This window comes from Tenrec ecaudatus, chromosome 7 (assembly GCF_050624435.1).
Source record: "Tenrec ecaudatus isolate mTenEca1 chromosome 7, mTenEca1.hap1, whole genome shotgun sequence".
NCBI classification, from domain to species: Eukaryota; Metazoa; Chordata; class Mammalia; order Afrosoricida; family Tenrecidae; genus Tenrec; species Tenrec ecaudatus.
In genome coordinates this window covers 165,815,675-165,829,668 of record NC_134536.1, presented here as the reverse complement: position 1 = coordinate 165,829,668, position 13,994 = coordinate 165,815,675, and the positions used below count along the sequence as shown (strand labels likewise).

At 46.8% G+C, this 13,994-nt stretch overlaps 1 protein-coding gene across 3 annotated transcripts in view; it reads right to left on the bottom strand.

The window, feature by feature from the left end:
* ANKS1A (ankyrin repeat and sterile alpha motif domain containing 1A) overlaps positions 1–13,994 on the bottom strand; it is a 209,982-nt gene that overhangs the window by 96,076 nt on the left and 99,912 nt on the right. For all 3 annotated transcript variants that reach the window (XM_075555506.1, XM_075555504.1, XM_075555507.1), the window contains 2 exons: positions 11,913–12,005; positions 6,297–6,417 (listed from right to left, as the gene is read on the bottom strand). In XM_075555506.1, coding sequence (XP_075411621.1) covers positions 6,297–6,417; positions 11,913–12,005 — 214 coding nt within the window. The remainder of the gene's footprint in view (positions 1–6,296; positions 6,418–11,912; positions 12,006–13,994) is intronic.

The window sequence follows — 13,994 nt, the reverse complement described above, 5'->3', positions numbered from 1 at the left end:
ATACTCTAAGAACAAAATATAAATCTCAGACTAGGAGAAAAACAAAATGTGTGGCCAAAACTCATGAAGAACTTTCACAGCAAAATAAGCCAATTTCTAAAAAGAGCAAAGATCTGAACATAATTTCATGAAATAAGATCTAATGATGGTAAATAAGCATATGAAAAAATGTTTTAGCATCATCAGCCAGGAGAGAATGCAAATTAAATCCATGATGAGATGTAACTATATACCTATTAGAATGGCTAAAAATTTAATTTAAAAAAGCCCAATAACAAATGGCAACATTAACTACTGGAGAGACTATGTAGTAGCTGAACTCTCATGCGTTGCTGAGCAAAACGCAAACAGCACAACCACTCTGGAGAATGCCCTCGCCCTTTCTGAGAGTTAAACACAGGACGCAGCAGTCCTAGTCCTAGGTAGCCACTCACGTGAAATGAACTCACAGAGTCTGTAGGGAATGCTGAGAGAAGCTTTATTTCTATCTGCCCAGGATTCTAAACAACCCACATGTGCCTCGACCCGAGACTGTGTGAACTGTGACACCTCCACACGGGAACTACTGCTCAGCAAGGAAAAGGTACAACGTACACTGACAAATGCGACAACTGCGATGAATCTCAAAGGTCTCACGCTAAGTGAAAGCAGCTACGCCCATAGGCCACATACTATGACTCCACTTATCTGACATTCTAGAAAAGACAGAAGTATTGGGGCAGACTTCACATAAATGGTCGAAGGCGGGGTGGGGTGGCAGGGGGAGAAGGGGCTAATTATAAAGGGACACAAAGGAATTTTTTAATGGATTGAAATTATTCTCTACTCAAAGAAAGGGAAAATTATTCTATCTCAACAGTGGTGATATTGCAAAGAAATTAAAACAAAACTCCAGCTCACTGACATCAGGTTAATTCTGACTCAAGAGGTGACCCTACAGGGTGGGGTGGAACGGCTCCTATGGGTTTGCTTCCTCAGCTGTAGATCTTTATGGGAGCACAAAGTCTTAGAATCTTTCTCATGTGGAGCAGCTGGTGGGTTTGAACTGCTGATCTTGTGGTTAGCAGCCCAATGCATAACCAAGTAGGACACCACGGCCACTGTGGTGGCAGATGGACATCAATTTCTATCCAAACCCACCAACAGTACACAAAAATGGTGGACTGCCCTCTAAGTTGTTCCCAGGGAAACTATAAAAAAGACAAACAACAGAGGTACGATGAGTAGGACCACAAAGTTTCTGCATGCCAGAAAAGAAAACCTTTCAGAGAGCCACTAAAGTTAAGGTCCTCTAGAAGGAGAGAGAAGAGAACCACATCCTGGCCCAGCAAGCCCCAGCATGATACTCCTGCTCGGAGCAGCCAATGCACAGAGAAGACCAAAGAGACAGCCCCACTGCGAGACACAGTGTCCCTCACTGACCTATAGCGCTACAGGGGACAACACTGCAGACACCGTGCAGGAATTGTGCCCGGTCTGACCACCCCACCACCACCACCACCGGGGTAAAACACGAAGGGAGAGCAACAGAGAAGCAAGGGGAGCAAAGCAATGAAGTCCCAAGAAAACCCTCATATAGACTTCAGGCGCAGGGCATGGCGCCTCATCAGACTCGATCGGAAGACATTCATAAAGGTCAACAGACTTACCTGGAACTATCTATAGACTTTTTTTTCTTTCTTCTTCATGTCTATCTATATAAAATAGGCAGTAAAACAATCCCGAGGAGAAAACAAGGGGACTGACAGTTCCAGGGGGACATAGAGAGAGGGAGGTGGTGGAAAGGAAGGAGAAAGCGAAGGAACTCAGGGGCAAAGGAACAAGTGATCTAAAATCGATGCGAGGAGGGCAGACAATGCTTGGTGGGCTTTAATCAAGTGCAGTGTAGCCAAGCAGTTACTTAAAGTCAAATGAAGGTCAAACATGATAGTGGGACAAGAGGAAAGTAAAAGGAAATAAGAGGAAAGAACTAGCTGCAAAGGACATTTATAGAGGTATAAATACAGGCATGTACATCTGTAAGTATATTTATATATAACAATAGGGACACAGATCTATGTACATACATTCATAGGTTTAGTATTAAGTAGCAGATGGACATTGGACCGCTACTTAAGTACTCTCGACTCAAGAACACTTTGTTCTAATATCCTGGCATTCCGTGATGCTCACCTTCCCAACAAGAGATCGCTAAAGGCAAAGTGGGTACATAAGCAAATGTGGTGAAGAAAGCTGATAGTGCCTGGCTATTAAAACATATAGGTATATATACCATATTAAATGAAGGGGGAAGTGCAGAGTGGAGACCCAAGGCCCAAGTGTCGGCCAATGGAGATACCCTCACAGAGGCGTTTAGGAGAGGAGATGGGTTAATTAGGGTGCGAGGGAGTACCGATGAAGAACACAGCTTTCCCCCAGATCCTGGATGCTTCCTCCCCCCAACTACCATGATCCGAATTCTACCTTGCAGGCCTGGATAGGACAGAGGCTGTACACTGGTACATATGAGGGCTGGAGGCACAGGGAATCCAGGGTGGATGATACCTTCAGGACCAAGGGTGTGAGGGACGATGCTGGGAGAGTGGAGGGTGAGTGGGTTGGAAGGGGGGAACTGATTACAAGGATCCACATGTGACCTCTTCCCTGGGAGAGGGACAGCAGAGAAGGGGGGAAGGGAGACTCCGGATAGGGCAAGATATGACAAAATAACGATGTATAAATTACCAAGGGCACATGAGGGAGGGGGGAAATGGGAGGGAGGGGGAAAAAAAGAGGTCCTGATGCAAGGGGCTTAGGTGGAGAGCAGGTGCTTTGAGAGTGGTTGGGGCAGGGAATGTGTGGATGTGCTTTGTGCAGTTGGTGTATGTATATGTATGGATGGTGATGGGAGTTGTATGAGTCCCTAATAAAATGTGGAGAAAGAAAGGAGGAGAAAAAAATGATTGGGGCAGGGACTGTACAGATGTGCTTTATACGGTTGATGTGTGTATATGTGTGAACTGTGATGAGAGTTGTGTGAGCCCCTAATAAATTGTTAAAATTAAAAAAAAACATATAGGGTCTGGGGTCTTAAAGGCTGGAAGACAGACAAGCAGCCATCTAGCTGGGAAGCAACAAAGGCCACATGGAAGAGGCACACCACCAGCCTGTGTGATCACGAGGTGTCAACAGGATCAGTTACCAAGCACCAGAAGACCCAAATCAAGCAATCAGATTGATGCAAACGAGAGTGGGCAGAGTGGAGATCCAAAGCCCATCTGTAGACAACTGGACATCACTCACAGAAGGGTCACAAGGAAGGGACAAGGCAGCCAGGATACAGTATAGCATTGATGAAAAATACAACATTCCTCTAGTTCTCTGCCCCACTATCCTGACCCCAGTTCTACCTAACAAATCTGACTAGACCAGAGCATGTATGCTGGTACAGATAAGAGCTCTCGACACCAGAATCCAGGGCAGGAACAATAATGGGAGTAATGATACCATGAGGGTAGTAGGGAGGTTGGGGGAGAAAGGAGGGACCAATCACAACGATCGATGTACAACTGCCTGCCACCCTACCTAGGGTGACAAACAACAGAAACAAGAGTGAAGGGAAATAGTGGTCAGTGTAAGACATGAAAAAAATAATAATTTATAAACTATCAAGAGTTCATGAGGGAGGAAAGGTGGGGGAGGGAAGAAATGAGCTGATATCAAGGGCTCAAGTAGAAAGAAAATGTTTTGAAAATAATGATGGCAACATATGTACAAAGGTGCTGGACACAATGGATGTGTGTATGTATAGTAATAAGAGCTGTAAGAGTCTCCAACAAAATGATAAAAAAAATAAGGCCTCATGATTTGTATGGTATATGAATTACATGTCAAAAAACTGTTAAAATTAACTTTAAAATAAGTAGTATATAGTTCAACATATACAATCAGCATACAGTAAGAGGGAGGCTGACAAAAATGGCGGCAAAGGAAGATTGGGAGAAGTGCAAGGGTTAAAGGTCATAGAGGCGAACACTTAATTGCAATAGTCCTGCAACAGTGGTGCTTTGTGAGCAGATGCAAGGGCCCGCGGGCTGACCCCATGTGGAAGGGAGATTGGGGAGGACACTCATGAAGACATGTAGGTTTCCCTCAAGAGATCTGTAGTTGAGCACTGACCGTAGCTTCAAGTACATGCATGCATGTGAGGGCACATTCTGCGGGCAACGTTTTGAACCCTTAGAGCGACACCCCTTGAGGGACGGGTCACTGGGCCTGCGGGCTCGGTATCACAGCCTTGAGGAACACGGAGGCCCACTGGCACCGCGCAGTCCGCGGAGACAAAGCTCTGCACGCTACTTGGGCGAGTGCCAGAGGGCTCTTCAAGCTCACGAGCAGCTAAGGCGCAACGACTCATTTCTCCTGACCCAGGAAGGGAGAGTGATGGAAACTGCAGACAGGTCAGGATCTACATGGGCCTCCTCCCTGAGGGCGGACAGCAGAGAGGTGGGCGAAGGGAGACGCCGGGCAGGGAAAGATAGGACAAAACAAGAATTGATAAATTATCAAGGGCTCATGAGGGAGGGGGGAGGGGGAGGGACAGGAAAAAATGAAGAGCTGATGCCAAGGGCTTAAGTGGAGAGCAGATGTTTTGAGAATGATGAGGGCAGTGAATGTACAGATGTGTTTTACACAACTGATGTATGTATGGATTGTGATAAGAGTTGTATGAGCCCCTAATAAAATGATTTAAAAAAATAATACATAAACAAATAAAACAAAAAAAGGCAACTGAATGTTGGATTGTTATAAGATTGCAAGAGGCCCCCAATAAAATGGTTAATTAAGAAACAAAGAAAACTGAAGACATGTGAAAAGAGGCCTCTGGACTAATGGACCATGCTAACATCAGTCATCCAACATTTAGTCATGTTAACATTAGTCTTCACCAGACCCTGCAACCAGAACTATATAGTGCCCAGCTACCAGTGTCAACTGCTCTGAAATGAATCACTTCAGAATTGAATAAACGAATCACTTCAGAATTGAATGAAATGGGAGAAGCATGTTGAGCAAAGCTCAAAATCATAAAGGGCTACTGGTCAGATAGAATGGGGGACCCCTGAGACTACGGCCCTCATTCACCCTTCACGTCTGGAAATGAACTCACCCTTATGGGTTCAGTTTTAGCCAAACACCAGTCTGGTCTATAAGGGGAACATTAACATGCGGGGTACTCACACCTCAGAATAAGCAGTCACCGGAGATCAAAAGGGCACCACTTAGCCAAGGACAAAGCACAGAGGGCTAGAAAAGGCGGAGGAGTGGACACAGCCAACAGGAAGAAGGTGGTTTAAGTGATGGCACCTTGTGGAGACTGCAATCAATGACACCAAATGTATACAGATGGTTGAAAGGAAAACCGATCTGCTTGATAAACTCGATTCACAACACAAAGTAAAATATATACATCAGGCCCATGACGTCACGCACACATGTACACCGTCTGCCACCTTCGACCCCGTGACAGGCCTAGAGAAAGGAGTTTCAAATGAAATCATCTGACCTTCATCCTTACCCTAGCCGATCTCAGGTTTGGAAGTACTCATAACACACCCATGAGGGGCCTAGGACCTTTACAGAAGGGAAAGCCCACAGGCGTGCCTCCTTCCGTTTGCAGCGGGATTTGTGTGCGCCTTCCTGATCTTCCCTAAGGGGATGGGGGTAGGCAGGATGCTAAAGCACGGCACACCCACTCACTTTTGCCATGTCTGTGCTTACATCGCCTGCCTGGACTCCCATCCCGCAGCACTCCCTGACAGAGGAGAAATCTGTGCACACACCACTAAAGCAGGCCCATGTGCCAGAGCACGGCAGTTTCTGGGTGGCCGCCAATCACAGACCCATCCCCAGAAGTGTCTCGCTCTGAGGTCAAGGCTAAAAATCAGCCTGTGCTGTCAGCCTGAAGGACGCTAAGGGGCAGACTTGCTGGACTTGTTTTCCACTGCGTTCAGTTGAAGACTTATGATTTGAATACCGATGTCGAGTCAAGCTCTGCCCTGGGGCTGGCAGGTTTTCCTTCCAGGGTTCTCAGCTAGTTCGGACCTCACCCTTCTCTCTTGTGCAGAAAGGTGGCAAGTGGTCTCCCAGGGCATATAGTCCAAGGATGGAAAATGGCCCACCCAACTCTACCTACCACAGTGGACTCAGCCCAAGGAACATCAGAGCATGCCAGCATCACCTGCCACCCAGGAGCACAAGCTTTTCCAATCCCTTGGGAGCTATTTCTGGGGGTGGGGGGTTGGGGGCGGGGGTACCTTTTGGTCTCCCTTCCACTGACACCAGCTTCTTTGTTTCTGCTGTTAGCAACAGCTCGTACGGATGCTCCTCCTCGTCCCTGGCTGCGCTCCCCTGGCTCCTGGGCCTCATGGCCAGGACCTGAGAGAAAGAGACACAGTGTGAGACTTCCCAAGGCAAGTGGCGTCAAACACATTAGAAATAATGGACTCCTTTTGCATCTGAGAGAAAGGGAAGAGTGTGCCACATGGAATCACAACAGCCCCGCTCTTTTCTGGATATACACCTGCACCTCAAATCTCCATGGCCTTGGGTCACCATGCTCCCCCTTTCCTCAGCTCATTTTATCTTTCAAAAAGCTATCCATCAAACCCAAAGTCCCTTCCTCCAAAGGGTTTTCAGGATCTCTTCTCTGTGGATAACACTCCCAGGCCGCCCCTCCCCATTGCATCATCAGGCTTTCTTTCCTCGTGTGCACACACAGTACCAAAAGGCTGGACTCCTCCCACCTTCCCATAAGTGAATCAAAAGGACCTCGGACTAACTCTCAGAGCTGCGTGTTTGCTGGAATCTCTCTAAGTCCTCCTCTATCTTTGTGAGCCTTTCTTCACTGGGCCTGGGAAGGAGAGAGAACGATGTCCCCAAAGCTGGCTTCCTGGCATGGTTATGATAATGCAATTGTAAATGAATTCTACTGATCTCTGCTCTGGAGAAAAGCCGAAGTCAAGTGGCCAGGTTGTATGTGGAGAAAAATCAGCTCTGTCTACTGAGAACTCCCCAATGCCAGTGGCCATGTGCCTCTGATGAAATGATTGGACCAGAGCTGGCTCCTCCAGCTGTGGTCACAACCAGTATTCAAGCAGCCAAGCGCGCCCTTGAATCTACACCATGACCACTGCTACACTGGGAGAGAGACCGGACGATGCTCTTGCTTTAGTGCAGCAGTTCTCAACCTTTGGGGGGTGGGGTGTCAAACGACCCTTCCTCATGGGCCGCCCAATTCATAACAGTAGCAAAATGACACTTATGAAGTAGCAATTTTATGGTTGGGGGTCACCACAACACGAGGAACTACATATTAAAGGGTCACAGTGTTAGGAAGGTCCAGAACCGCTGCTTTAGGGGGTGAGCGTGGCACATTTGCTCTACGAATCCACTGTGCTTCACAAAGACATCAAGACTCAATATAGGCCAGCTATTAGGAAAGCAAACCCAAGCGCAGACTCTTCTTGCACAGCTTGGCTAGGGCAGGTAACAGATTATAATGGGGGGCGGAGGGGGACACATTCTAACAATGGCACCCTACAAATGTGGCTCCTTGGTGGTATGCACACAGAACCCCCCCATGCCACTGACACCCCAGGGCTCACTGGAAACAAGTCAGGTTTTCAATTGATCAGCTCACTAGGCTGTGGCCTAATGAGACAACAAGGACTCTGGAAGCTTCAGCTGGTTAACAAGGCTGCCACTCCACAGGCAAACGATAGCCTCCATCCCCAACTCTGCTCAGCACAGCTCAGCACAGCAAGACTTCCACTTGCTGCTTGCCACCTGACAGCTAAACGCTCTTTCATTACAACAAGCCGGTTGCCTGTATTACTTATTCCTTTGCCTCTTCCTAGGAAGGCAATTAAGGGAACAAAGAGGGGCCATTAAGCAATTCACACAGTGTCAACTTAATACCAGAGGCTCTCCAGCTATGTTATCCAAGTTTATACACCATGGTTATGCAGAGCCTTGGGAATGTGATTGGGGAGTGTTCGGAGGCCCCCAGGCACTGGAAGCTGAGAGCCTTCAAATGCCGGAGTTCTGGAAAGAGATCCAAATCATGACAACCTCAGCTACCAGGCATCTTTCTAGTTTGTAGGCGATAAACCCATTTCCCAGAGGGGTGTGCCCAGGGGGACCCAGAGAGCTCCCCGCTGAGCCAGTGCCATCACACTCAGTTCTGGTGCAAGGTCAGAACGCCCTCTTCCCCATTCCCCAAATTTCTCCATTCAATGTGAAACGCTTTCCCTCCTCAGATGTCTAATGAGAGCCCCTTGCCTGTACGCCAGACAACATGTGGAGCGGTCTACTCCTTGTGGTCCTGGCCCTACCAGCCACGAGATGAGGTTTTATAATAAAGGCAATAAACTGCTTCTCCTGGAGCCTCTCTGCCTCACACTCGGGCAGCTCTGTATCAGAGTGGACACGGCCATAACTGACTTTCAACGGAAAGGATTCTACTCTTTACTACATTACTCCTTAACCTTCTTTTCTCTCTTTCCTCCAAGGCTGGAAATAAATCAAAGCTGAAAAAAATCAATGCTGTGTGCAGAGCACCAGTTTGCTGCAAGCAAGGCTACCAGTAGTCACCACCGCGTGGTGACCAACGGGGTGGCTGGTTAGGGTGGGGAAAGGCATCACGGCAGCCACCACTGCCCAGGAACGTTGAGCACTAGCAGCCGAGCGAGGACCACTGCCAATCCCAATGCAGCCAGCAGCCCACTATGTGGGGCAAAACGGTCTAATTTGTGTGTGCGTTCTCTTGAAGCCTGTTTCACTATCTGGATGTTATGCTGATAGGCTTCCCTGGCACTCGGTCTACTCCAGCTTACTTTAAAGGCTTCAACAGCTCCGCTGCCAATGAGTGGCAAGACCAGGAAGAGGGGGGCATGTTACTTGCCAAATACAAGTCTACTTGAAGCTCAAGCACTGAGATTTGTGGCTTAGCTGCTACAGCCTAGAGGCTATTAGAAAGGAAGAGGGTAATGGCTTCATACAGAGTCAGATAGATAGATAGATAGATAGATAGATAGATAGATAGATAGATAGATAGATAGATCCCCCACTTCTGGAGCAGCTTTCTTCATTCAGACTATAGTGTACAAACTACCATCAGCCCCGGTTATAACCAGGAACAATGGTCAAGTCACACCACTTCTGTGTTTGTATACCTATTGTTGCTGCTCTTAGATGTCCTCAACTAGGTTCTGACTCATAGAAACCTGATGCACAAAAGAACAGACAAACAACAAAGAAGCACTGCCTAGTCCTGTGCCATCTGCATAATCACCACTTAATCATCAGTCAGCATGGGCATAATCTTCCAAATACTAACTATGCTGATCCAAATGACAATGCAGTCCAGGAAGCAAATTCAAGAAGACATGCCTCAGAGAGTTTCTTTTATCCAGGAGGCTAATCTAGAATCACCCTCTCCTCCCCCCCCCCCGCCCACCTCTTGATACTGTGCAGTTGTCAAAGCAATGCTTTGGAAAGATTCGTGAGAAAAGTAGTTCTGTATGCCATTATTAATCAGGTGCTTTTGAGTCCAGGTGGAAGAGTAGAGCTGCCCGGCAGGGGTTTTTCCAGGCGCAGATCCGCGCTAAGACCCTGCTACGCTGCCAAGATGGACCATTTGGACTCACCAACGGACGGGAGGCAGAAAGCAGTGGCAGTCTGCTTCTGGAAAGATCCACAGCCTGGGAAACTTTATGGGGCAGCCAGCAGCGGAGCACTTCAAAGTTAGGGTCTTGCAAAACTCACATGCTTAGAAAGCTCTAGGAGAATAGAAACTTCTTGTCGGGTATTAAGAGACTTGCCTTTATCCTTGGGCATTAAGAGTTTTCATCTAAGTCGTCGTTAAAGAGGCACACAGAGCTCTGACAGAGTCATCCCTAAGAATTTTCCTGTTAGCACCACGAGAAAGGGCTCCCTTCTATTTACTCATTGTGGTAAACTAAAGCCATCCTTCTGACTCCACGTTCTTATGTTGAATAATGTAACTGTGTCACTGGATGGTTGGGGCGCAGTGGATTTCTTGATAGGGTTCTTCCAACCAGTTGCCGTAATTCCCACCAAATGATAGGGCTGCTGTTGGTATGGTTAGGTGCTCTGAGTTGGTTCCAACTCATGAAGACCCCGGGTAGCCGAATGAAACACCGCCCAGTCCTGTACCGTGGGTAGGCCTATGCAAATGTGAGGTGTGTGTGTGACACACCCAGGGGACTGGATAGTTTGCTGATTCGGTAAGTAAAGTAAATGTCATCCATGTGGTGTGGGGCACACGAACAGGGTATATTAACACTTTCATGAGGATCGGTCAGTTTGCCATCCTGGTAAGTTTAAAATAGCCATCTGAACATTTCTGAGCCTGAATTGTTTCCCGAATAAACGCTCTAATTTTGAGTATTATCCATGAGTTCTAAGTGGCTATTGCAAAAAATTATGGAGCCCAGTAAAAAGGTAGCGAGCCTTAGGAGAGATGAGTGGGGTCAGAGGGATGGTAAAGAAGGCTGCAGAGCAGAGGCAGGTCTGACCTCCACCTCACTAGAACCGCCCGTGGGCCGATGTTAAGTTTTGGTCTCGCTCCCCTCTTGGAGGCAAAGAAGGTCAGATGCTGCCTCCATGCCACTTTCACAATGGTCCAAAGCAATATTGAGAGACGTGATTAATTAGGACTTCTAGGGATAAAATAATGAGCTACAAGGAGCTGGTTTATAGTAGTTGATTTTAAAGAATTGTTATTGAAAGACAGCGGTGCACTGAGTGAACTAGAAAATAACGTGAAATTGAGTAATATTTGGAAGACCAGCGAGCATATTCTCTGAAAGGTAGAAATGGTTAAAGGAGCAGTGTGAAGATGAAAGATCCTGAAGAAATAGATCTTCTTTCTACACCGAAGTGAGAAGAGAGTTATTAGTCCAATGATAAAATGGCTCTTCTTTTCTTTCTAAGTGAGTCCTGACATTTTCCAGTTTGCCTCGGTGCAGGTTCTGTATGCGAAATGAAAAAGAGAAAATGAAACACACCGCAAAAAAAACTGGGCTTCAAACTGGCTATTCCCAAGTTAGTCAACCAGAATGGACATGAATTTGTAAAATATGGGTGAATTGCAACAGTAAAAAGAATGAAAAAAAAAACCCTGCTAGCTCTTAGAATCCACCTAGCAACCAAATCTCGTGATTGGCTGAGTTAGAAACAACGCCGCCCTGCTCTGAATTGTGTCACTCTCTGCAGTTCTGACAACCATCCAATATCTCTTGCCTCAGGCTCAGAAAGGGCTCATTATCCCCCTTCTGAGGTTCTCATTCCAGGGTTTCAACTTGTAGTGTTTTTCTGCTCGGGCGATGGTTCCACTTCATCCAAATTTTTAAAATTCCAGTCTGCTCCAATTTCAACTCAATAGCCATAACGAATCTAGTTCAAACTGGTAGGAAGCCCTCGCAGGAACAGAGATAAGATGTTTGGGGGAGATCCACCAAAGCTCGCTACTATGATGCCGCCTGGGGTCTAGAGAGCAGGGATTAAAGGAGACTGCTCGCGGTATCAAGAGACTAGAAGGTGCAAAAAGAAAGGTAAGATCGTTTAACCTACTGGAGCCAGGAGGAAAATACCCGCGCTTCCCATTCAGCATGGTAAGACAGATACACAACTGGGCTGTCTCCACAGCACTTCTGAGTGGGCTTGAAAGGTCTTGTTCCAGATTGCCGATGATGCGATGCATACAAACTTATCAAGCTCACCACTAATACACGTTCCGCAATCCAAAGTGGTGATAAGAAAATGATCAAAGCCATTTTCAAACCTATACTGGTGCACTTCCTCCCAGCCCCAGACTCGGGGACAGGAAGAAACTCGCAGCCACCTACCTCAGAGGCTGCCAAGGGAAGATACTTCTTATCCACTCGGTCTTCCTCCTCTTCATCTGGCGGTGGCTTTGCTGGAGGCGGGGGACGTTCCCTCTGTGGCAGAGAAAAAAGACGCATTTTACAACCTTTTTCTTTGCGCATCTAACTTTCTGGTTTGCCCTTTTCTTAGACCTTGGAAACGACAACGGATAAAGCACAGACTGGACAGATGGAGAGCCCTGCCTGTCCATACACACTTCAATGAGCGTGATCTTTGGTCTCTGCTGGTTACGGCAGACCATGAACTCTGTCATAGCCTACAAAACTACGAACAACATGTAACTAACTGTCTAATTAGAAGATGCTCTTCCTAATACTGATCTGTGAGCCGTAAGCTAGTGGCTCAATCTTGGACTACTCTGAAAAGAGGAAACACTAGATCCAAAGGATCACCTTGCCAAATAGTTTTAATAAACCAAAGTCATCGAGCTTATCCTGATAAAAGATACATCAATTCCTGCTCAAACGTTAATGCTCTGATAGCTGCAGGGGCAGTTATTTAATGTGGTTCTTTTTTCCAAACTCTCTCACTGACCTTCTCCTGCGTGGGTCTGATAAGAAAGTGGGTGAGGATACTCTTACGATCCACCTGTGAGTAAAAGAGAACCAGATTCCCTGCAGTGTCAGCCTGCTGTCTATTAAAAGCAGGCCTCTAAGAAGGAAGAGGAGGGACCTCATTGCTGGCGGAGCCTGTCTCTTAACCCAAGATCCCTGCCCAGCGAACCTCCTGCATCCAGATGACAGCTAGACCATCAGAGGATCAGATTCAGGAATCAGCACATGGAACACAGTCATGGGCTTCCCAACCCACGGAGCAAGTGAAGCCGAGTGCTTTTGTGCGGGAAGTTGGCTTTGCAGAGGAAGGCTCCTCCAGGCATTTAATTAGGGCAACTGAACTTGGTGACTTACAAAGTGAAGCCGAGTGTGTACAGGCCAGGCCCAGGCTTTCTGGAGTGAAGTGCCCGTGGGCACTGAATTCAGAGAGCTGGGTTTGCTGATCCATTGAGGTTATGCTGAATGCCTTCTGGTTGAGGCTTACAAGAGAGTGTTATGCCCCTTTGGGTATTTATTAGCAGACGTTAAACTCTGTAACATATTCTGATAAACAACTCAACACCAACTGGTTCTCACTGGCACTACTTGTTAGCATCCTTAATAAACTCTTTAATCATGAATTTTGACTTTGAGTTTCTGTGTAGCAATTGCAAAGGGCATTAGAATCCAGAGAGGTAAAATAGAGAATACTAATTAATTCAGCACAATATCAGCCTATTTTCATACATTTGCCCAAATCTCAGAACAAATGTCTTACTCTTAGATAGCTTTTTCACTGATCACTACAGTCGCCTCTGTGTGTGTGTGTGTGTGTGTGTGTGTGTGTGTAGGGGGACTAGCTGGTTCCATGATCCCCTGAAGGATACTAAAATCTATCAGTGCAAATGGCTATTTGCATATACAACACATACTCCTCTGTACTTTAAATCATCTCTAGATTAATTATAATACCGAATCCAATGTAAATGCTATGTAAATAGCGTTTTTAAGCTCTCTTTTAGCTTTTGAGGGACTTTGACCACCTAATTGCTTTTTTTTTTTTTTTTTTTAACCTAATTGCTTTTTAGGAGCCATGTTCCCACGGAAAGAGTGAGCACTGTAGAGAGACTGAGGGTCAGTGAGAGGACCATGTATCACATACTATTGGCACATGGAAACCCTATTCTGGCTAAGCCCAGGTCAAACAGGAAGACATGTGCGGTGTCTTCCCTGGCGCGGGTGCTGGCATACTTTCCCTGGAAAGGGCCGTATAAAGAACCCGCCAGGCTTTGCAGGCACTCGGTCTCTGTTGCAGCCCCTCTGTTGTGCTGTTGCAGAAATAGGCCTCACGGCTTGCAAATGAGTGAGCATGGCCATGAGCCAATAAACCCTTGTGTACACACACAGGCCGTGGTTTACCTTGTCCACCCATGCGCTAGAGTGAGAAACTCCCTGAAGGACGGGCAGTGAGTCATTTGGACCATGAAGAGACACATTTCAGAGGTACAC